The sequence below is a fragment of the Haplochromis burtoni genome, unplaced genomic scaffold, assembly GCF_018398535.1.
Source record: "Haplochromis burtoni strain Fernald_Lab_line unplaced genomic scaffold, NCSU_Asbu1 Contig_2049, whole genome shotgun sequence".
Taxonomy (NCBI): domain Eukaryota; kingdom Metazoa; phylum Chordata; class Actinopteri; order Cichliformes; family Cichlidae; genus Haplochromis; species Haplochromis burtoni.
The window spans coordinates 5,406-14,084 of NW_024584410.1; the positions used below are offsets into that span (position 1 = coordinate 5,406).

General features: G+C 37.2%; 1 protein-coding gene across 3 annotated transcripts; it reads right to left on the reverse strand.

The window, feature by feature from the left end:
* Window positions 1-6: 6 nt before the first annotated feature.
* On the reverse strand, window positions 7-7,204 carry LOC102304584. 3 transcript variants are annotated; one of them, XM_042217479.1, is made up of 5 exons: window positions 6,250-7,204; window positions 5,663-5,706; window positions 3,587-4,072; window positions 3,370-3,483; window positions 7-1,675 (listed from the first exon to the last, which is right to left on the reverse strand). In XM_042217479.1, exons 2-5 carry the CDS (start codon window positions 5,674-5,676, stop codon window positions 586-588), a joined length of 1,704 nt encoding a protein of 567 aa, XP_042073413.1. In that variant the 5' UTR covers window positions 5,677-5,706; window positions 6,250-7,204; the 3' UTR covers window positions 7-585. The 3 variants fall into 3 exon arrangements, with proteins under 3 accessions (XP_042073413.1, XP_042073412.1, XP_042073411.1); XM_042217478.1 differs by having other exon boundaries at window positions 5,663-7,204; XM_042217477.1 differs by lacking the exons at window positions 5,663-5,706; window positions 6,250-7,204 and having other exon boundaries at window positions 3,587-4,864.
* Window positions 7,205-8,679: the final 1,475 nt, after the last annotated feature.

The following is an 8,679-nucleotide window of genomic DNA, read 5'->3' on the forward strand; positions in this document are numbered from 1 at the left end:
TGAATGCTCCCTCTGAATGCTGCCTGACCCACTGGGATTTCTGAAGCCATCTTAGATGCATTACTTATTACTTTACTTTCGTGCACCACCATCTTTGTGGAACAAGCAGGCTTTTGAACAGCACACTGCTCTAAGAAACTGCATCATGTTGTCCTGTCGTTTGTTCAGTTCACTAATGAAGTGAGAACATGGCATTTCCTGGAACAAAAGCAGCATCCAAGTTTGGGTCCATCCTTGGTGGAAAAGAGATTTATATATTTGTTGAAATAAAATATTTGTTATTTGTTTTTGCTTTTATTGGTGGGTAAATATTTAAGAGAAAGACAAGTTATAAGTGAACTTGTCTGTCTTAATCAGAATCAGAAACAAAACAAATTATTACAAAGTCTAAATTAATATTGCTACGCTGCTATTTCTGAGAGCAACAAGAAAGATGTTAGCAAAGCTTTGGTCCTGACCAAGAAAGAGAGTATAGCTCAAGAAATCAGTCAGAATTTCCACATAGGTCCACACACTAGCCACTAAGACCAAAGACAAAGTGGCACACTTTTATACTCTTTGGCCTCACCTTAAGTACTCTCATGTCTAATTGCTAAATGCGCCACAGACCCATGCAGCAAACCCTAATAAGCCTCCTAGAACCACCATAATTAAATAAAATTCTTTTTGGAATTTCAGTTCTCTGTCCCTTTGTTTGTTCTCAAAAGACACAGACTGTTTTTTCTGTACTTGTCTCTTCATCGCTGTATAAAATGGAATCTCTAGGAAAGCTTTCTTTTTGTCTTCTGTCTTCAGACCTTCATTCAGAGAGTTACAGATGTTTTGCCATGAGTTTATTTCTGATTTCCAAAGTGCAGCTCTTGCTCTGATGAATTGTGAGATTTCAGTTTTGTTGGCTTTAGCCAGACTGATGCTGTTTTTACAGATGGAGTAGATGTCCATGCCAAGAAGTAAAGCATTTAGTGCAATTGCACCAGCTCTGGCTGTCTTAGAGAGAGCAAGGGACCCTTTGAATGCTGCCTGACTCATTTCTTGGATTTCCGAAGCCATCTTGGGTGCATTACTTAATGCTTTACTTTCCTGGGCCACCATCTTGCCAGAACCTGCAATCAGGTTTTTAGATTTTATCAATTTAACATCTGAAGCATCTTTAACCAGTGATCGAATGCTCTGTCCAACTGACCTAACTTTTTTAAAGCCGCTGCACATATCTTTATAAAAACCCATTTCTTTGTCAGCAGTTGGTTGATTGATTACCTCTCCCAGACAATCCTGAATACTTTGCACATCTTTCCTGAACTTTTGGAGTGCATCATTGGCTTTGTTTTTCTGCTTGTGATTAACTCCAATCTCTGTGAATGTGGTCACAGCACTGTTGGTTCCACTCAAGATTCCCATTACTGTCCCACTTATTAACAGACCCAGAGATGCGCCTGCTGTTACAGGACTTAACGCCAAACCAACAATGGACAGCACACCTCCAACTGCTCCCACTGAGCTGCCTGTTATGCTAGAGATTTTTGCTCCCTTATTCATTCTATCTAACTGTACAGCACACTGCTCCAGGTCTTCTAGGAACTTCAGCATCTTCGGCTGTCGGTTTTGGACCTCTTTGATGAAGTCAGAACAGGACTTTTCCTGGAATAAAAACACCATCCGGAAGTTTGTGTCCATCCTTAGTAAAGAAGAGGAAAGTTTTAAACTTCATTTTATTCTGTTAATTGAGAGTGATTAGTTAACCCCTTAGCAGTCCAATTAGTCCCCTAAACCATCCAATGTCCCGTGGGCGGTACGTCCGACTGCTAACAGGTTAAAAGATAGACAAGAACAATGTAAAAGAAAATAAAAACAAAATATTTACATTTAAAATAAAAATAAAATATTCTCATAAAATTAAAATATTTATTTTTTAAATTTGAAAACAATGTGACAGACTGGCGATTTGTCGAGGGTGTACCCTGCACTTGCCCTGTGGTAGCTGGGATAGGCTCCAATCTCCCTGCTAAACTGAATTAGATAAGTGGAGGAAAATCGATGGATAGATTTGCATGTGGTTCGAATATGTCCTTTTGTCTATAAAGATGATTGAGATATATCAAGAACATGAGTCCAGCTCAGAAAATCAACAGTAGCAAAATCTCTGTAGATATCCATGATAAATTTAAAGTGAAATACAGATCAAGCTTCAAATAAATTTCGAAAGCTTCAAACATTCCCTAGAACAGTGAAAGACTTCCTTGCTCAATAAAACCAAAAACAACGATAGCTTCTCAGTGGCAGACACAAGTAGACTGTTGAAACCTGAGGTTATAGGTAAATAGAAAAATATATCTAAAAGCAGCATTGGGGAGTAACAGAATACATGTACTGGTGTTAGGTATTTAAAATACAAAATATGAGTAACTGTATTCCGTTACAGTTACCATTTAAAAAGGTGATAATTAGTATACAGTTACTTTGTTGAAATAAATGGATTATACAGAGGTCTTTTCCTGTTTCATATGTTCAGCTATCCCCTCTCTAATTTTGGTAATTCCACACATTGGCAAAACCCTAACTAGCACAAAGGAGCCAGCAGTGCATGAACAGGAATGCATTTCTTACACGGAAATTCCGACACCATTTCATATTTAAACAAAAAAGCGGTGGGCAAAATCTGACCGTTCAATGCAAACTCTGTTTGCCAGAAACCAAGCTGCTCTCAGCGTCAAAAGACTCCAACCTAAAGAAACATCTAAGTAAGTTGTTTACTTACGTTAGCCTACTGCTGCTACCTTGTTTTAGTTGTGGTAGCTACCTGGGTTATGTGCCACTTCAGGGTTTTCGATGTGCTATTGCTGTGTGAGTTATTACTATTACTGAAGGCTACTCGCCACCAAGCTAAAATTGATAGCTGGCGTTAGCTGAGGTTAGTTCATAGACTTGATGGACAGCATTAACAACCTGCTAGCTGCAAATAATCATGTGCAGTTCTGAAAGTCTATGAACTAACGCCAGTTAACAATGTTAGCTCAGTGGCAAGTAGCCTTCAGTAATAGTAATAAAATCACACAGCAATATTACACTCATGTAGTTGTAAAAAGCATGACAATATATTAAGTAATCCAAAGTATTCAGAATATGTTACTCACATTGAATAACTTACCGGAATAGGTTACAATATACATTTTGGGGCATGTATTCTATAATCTGTAGTGGAATATATTTTAAAAGTAACCTTCACAACACTGTCTAAAAGCATCTTTTCACTTTGTCATTATGGCCTACAAAATCAAGGCTGTTGAAAAGAAGAAAATGACATATTTCTTATAAAATGTACTTTCTAGCAAACATGAGGGAGGTCTAACAACGTAATTAAGACATTCCTACCGGATTTCATTGAGCTGGTTAATACGACAAAGCATGTCTTGTATGTCACTTTCAGGCAGATCCGTGTTGATGTCTACTTGAACTTCATTCATCATCAAGGGAAAGGCACTGATGCTGATTTTAGAGACACAATATGAAATATGTTAATGTTTTATAACGTGCATAGTTTCTTTTTTATTTGAATCAGAGGAATTCTGTTGTTCATGATGTTGTTTACCTTTTTTCAAATCTGTCACAGATCATCTTGGAGACTTGTACGTATCTGTCAAACTGATATTTCAGCACCTCCAAATTTTGAAGTTTGGGAAGGAAGAAGACTTTTGCATCTCTTTTAAACTCCAGTAGCAGAGGGCAGATCAGTTTTGCATGTATGATGACAATTTGAACATGTTCACTGTGTTTGGGCAGCTGTACCACCTGGTTTTGAGTGAACACATTCAGTGAGGTCACTGCAAGCTTCTCCACTGCATCCAAGAAGAGGTCAAGCTTCTCCAGACCATCCAAAGTGTTTTTTAACACTTCGTCCAGCTCCTTCTCCAACTCTGCACCTTTGCTCTCTGGACTCAACATCTTGTTGAGCTTTTCCAACTCAGTCTTCCTTGCTTCCATCCATTTAGGGAATGTCTTGCAGAAAGTTCCTACTGTCTCAATGTGGCCTAATGTTTCTGTGATGTATGTGCACAAGGCCTCGTTGAACCTTTTGCTATAACACAAAACAACAATTTGCCTCATTTACTGAAACATGCACAGTAAATTGTTTACTGCTATGTATTTCAGTGAATCAGAATTTTTAACATTTACCATCAGAATAATTTGAATTTCTTTTTTCTTTCGTTTTTTTCAAGCAGGACAATTGGACAAATAAATAACTGTAAATAAAATGGTTATTTCTAATACATGGTTGAAAACCCTATACTGACAGTGACAGCCGGAAGTATTGAACTCCTGTACTCCTGGGTTTTCCTCTACTCTTTATTTAATGACACAAAACACCTCAGTGTTCAGTAAAATGAAGCGTAAAAGATGGTTTACCCTTAGACCTTAGGGCTAGTTAACAAATTCCTCTATTAACTAAATCTGAATGGGACACAGGGCAATGGAAGAATAATGCTACTTTTATACATGTTTGAATTGCAATAAGTATGTTTTAAAACATCATCTGCATGTACATGAATATCTGAAGAAGAATTTTTGTTGTTGTTTAAAGACAGATTTCAGTTTCCTTTTTTCACTAAATCTTGACCTTGATCCCACTGTATTAAAAAAAAGTTTTAGTATAGCTCTTGCCCATCGGGAGGAGTTGCGCTTTCTGAATACTCTTATTTATTGACTGATATATCAACAGGCACCCCCAAGGTCCCAAAGAGCAGTAATAACCAAATTTAAATTACTAATAGAACTCAGGGTGCTAAAAGGGTTCTCTCACCCCAACCGGTCGCAGCAGATGGCCCCGCCCCTCCCTGAGCCTGGTTCTGCCGGAGGTTTTTTCCTGTTAAAAGGGAGTTTTTCCTTCCCACTGCCACCAAATTGCTTGCTCATAGGGGGTCATATGATTGTTGGGTTTTTCTCTGTATCTATTTTTGTACAATCTACTGTGCAATATAAAGCGCCTTGAGGCGACCGTTGTTGTGATTTGGCGCTATATAAATAAAATTGAATTGAATTGAATTCAAAGTATTCTATGATATGATTCAGCCACTGCCAGTAATATGACTTTATAATTGCTAATGCAAATTCAGCAATGAAATTGAAATGCTCTTCCTTGATTCATGATAATAAGACGGATGTCTGCATATTTAAAACACAGATTTATCTAAAAGTGATAGTAGTGAAAGTGTAAATTGTAACTTGTATCCCTTACAGACTGTCCTTTCTCCTTCTCTGGTGTGTAAAAATGCTGACAGTCACACCTCTGTTTTTAACGCTGTCCCTGTGTTGTCCAAGGTGAGATATGCATTTGATTTCTTATATAGGTTTCCTTTGACAGCATTAGGTAAAAGCTGCTGGGGTGTAAGATAAAGGATCTGGAAGTCTTTCAAATCCTGTCCTCTTGTGGCATAGTGTTGTGATTACAGTGTATGAAGCTACAATAAATACATATAATTCATTGCAGTCTTTGATTTCCCTATGTATATGTGTTATGTGTTGACAGTAGAAAAAACATCTGGACTTGTTCCATATTTGAATATCCTTAGAATATGACTGTGATTATTTTTGTTAATATAGTAGATTTAAGTATTACCATTTTTGCTAATACTTCAGCATAACTGTTTTGTTTTGTTTTTTACTTTACCTTGTTTCTGACATCCTGAGGTTTTTGTTGACTTCAATTATCAGCTGGAAAAAGAAAAAAATCCAGAGCTTTTTTATGGTTTCTTTTTTAAAAATCACATTTTAAAGGAATGGCTAAGAAAAACTTATCATATCACATACCAGAACATAGCCCTTTGCTGCTTTCTTTTAACTTTGTTTTTATCATGTTATAACTCTCCGTACTTGGTAGTACATAATAAATCCATCTCTTCCACTTATCCTTTATCGGGGGGCTGGAGCCTACCGCAGCATAATACACACTAGACAGTTCACCAGCCTGTTGCAGGGCTAACACATAGGAACAGGCAGCCATTCACACTTATGGACAATTTAGAGTTACCAATTAACCTAACCCCACTGACTGCATGTCTTTGGACTCTGGGAGGAAGCCAGAGTATCTGAAGAAAGCCCATGCAAACACAGGGAGAACATGCTAACTCCACACGGTGTTTCCAAGACCATGTCCTCATGTAAATGGATTTATGATGACCAACAAACACAGAATTTACATAATTGGCAATGAAAAAATTCAAAAAAAGAAATGGTATGGTTAGAGTTCCTACCTACCTAAATATGGTTTTATTTCCTGCTTGTTATATATAATCTGCAAAGATAAAAGTTTTTTTTTTAAACTTAAAAAAAAATTTAAACCCTCAATGAAAAGCATTTTACTCAATTTCATGAAGTTTTACGTTAATACAGTTGGGTTAAGGTCACATAACCATTAACAGTGTCTCCAAAGGTAATAGTAAGTACTGTTCAGATATTTTTCTCATTAGATATGTGTTGCATAATTTTTTTGCTCTGGCTACATCCACTTATCTGAACAAACACCTAACGCTCTGATAGGGTCATCCCACATACACGTGATAACTTCAACAGGTATGCAGGAAGAGCATGGGGTTGAGCAGAGCAGAGAGCAGATAAGATAAGCATACTAGCAGAATTTATGATGAGGCTCTGAACTAAAATTCCACAATAAAACATGGTTGTAAAGATGACATTTCAACATATTTAATAAATGTCGAATTTTGAGTGTTGATATATGTAATACTGGGTTTTGTGTAAATAATTAATGAATTTTAAATCCTTACCTAGACAAGTGATTAAGAAAATAAACATATGAATTACAGATTTTATGGGAGTAGAGACTCTACTAAGATTTAAAGTACTTCACAGGCATTGATCTGTTGATCTATTGCTCTCCAGTTGCCAAAAAGTACTAAAATGGTTTTGTTTTTCTTTTGGTTTTTTTGGCATTAGTGTGATAAATGACCATCTAGACTAGAGGTGTCGAACTCCAGTCCTTGACGGCTGCTGTCCTGAAACTTTTAAATGTGACCCCGCTGCAACACACCTGGTCATTAGCAAGACTCTATAGGACTCGACTGCATGCAGAAGTGGCAAATCTTACCCTACTCAAGTAATGTTAAATAAATTTAAGTAAATGTAAGTGTTTGGAAAATTGTACTTCTAAAAGTACTGTTATTGCACCATGTTCATTCACTCATGAGCTGCTGTAACATGAATCAAATGGCTGAACTGCCACCTTAGCATGCAGTCAAGTTCTATCGAGTCTTGTTAATGACCTACTAATTTTATTAAGGTGTGTTGCAGCAGGGACACACAGAAAAGTTTCAGGACACTATCCCTCGAGGAGTGGAGTTTAACACCTATGATCTAGACAATGTAATAGTAGTTTAGTTAGGGGAATATATCGATTTATCTAAAGTTATCACTAGAAGCATATTTTAGGCATCACAATGTTGCTACAAGATTTTAGTTAATATTAATAACATCTTAACTGAATTTGCCATTTGTATTTTAAATTTAACCCTAACCCAATGAAAACATTAGATCCAGTTAAGATTTACCGTAATAAAAACCAACTGCAGAGTATTTACAAAATGAATGAATGAAAAAAACAAGTAAATAAATAATCAATGTAGATTTCATAATTTCTTTTCTGATAAAGATAAAATCTTTACCCTCCTCATCTTTTCTAACTGCCCTCAACCCATCAGCAGGACTGGTATATTTTCCTTTTTGCAAGTAGGAATCGGACAAGCCCAGTTAGATCCCCAATATGACCTTTAACAGGAGACAAGCGTGAATTTCTCTGATCAAACAATCAGAAACAGACCTCATGAGGGGGGCCTAAGAGCCTGAAGTTCTCTGGTGGGCCCTGTACTCATTGCCTGGTACCATGGAGCCTTACTGCCATTTGCCATTTAATACCAGAAATTACAGGTCCACCATTGGTATCCTATGCTTTTCATAGATTAGAGCTCATGTGACAAACATGAAAGGGTCTGGAGAAGCCTTGGAGAGCATTGTTCAGCATGACCAGTTTGGTGGTGGGTCTGGGGAGGCATATCCATGGAGGGATACACAGACCTTTTGATGAAAAATGCTGGAAGAGTTATGCAATATTTGATTTTCAATCAGTTGTGCTATACAATACATGATGAACCAGCTAAACATAGCTAACACTCGTCGCAAACACATTTTCTCCCACTAGTTTCTCTTCTTTAAACATCTCCTCATATGGGGAAGGAATTCTTTATGTTGTGTCACTAGGGAGCGGGGCTAAGTGTATAAACAGTGTTGGGGAGTAACGGAATACATGTAGCAGCGTTACGTATTTAAAATACAAAATATGAGTAACTGTATTCTGTTACAGTTACCGTTTAAAAAGGTGGTATTCAGAATACAGTTACTTTGTTGAAATAAATGGATTACACAGTGGTCTTTTCCTGTTTCATATGTTAGGCTATACCCTCTCTATTTTTGGTAATTCCACGCCTGTGGAAACCCAAACAAAACACGCATTAAGAGGCTCTAATGCCTGTGTCTCAATCTCGCGGCCCATGTCAGCTCTATTTGTGGCCCGCATAATGACGTGAAAAATTGGTTTTAAATGATTATTCAAAAAATGATCTAATATGAAGATAATAGCCAGAGTGTTACAGGCATAGCCCTACAGAATGTAGCCTC

Bases quoted from the DNA above. Each gene is read 5' to 3' on its own strand.
- LOC102304584 (XM_042217477.1), bottom strand. From the start codon at position 4,101: ATGAGGCAAATTGTTGTTTTGTGTTATAGCAAAAGGTTCAACGAGGCC. The intron at 3,484-3,586 runs GTAAACAACATC...CTCTAAAATCAG, and splicing joins TGTGACAGATTTGAAAAAAG to CATCAGTGCCTTTCCCTTGA. The intron at 1,676-3,369 runs GTAGGAATGTCT...TTCTTTACTAAG, and splicing joins AACCAGCTCAATGAAATCCG to GATGGACACAAACTTCCGGA.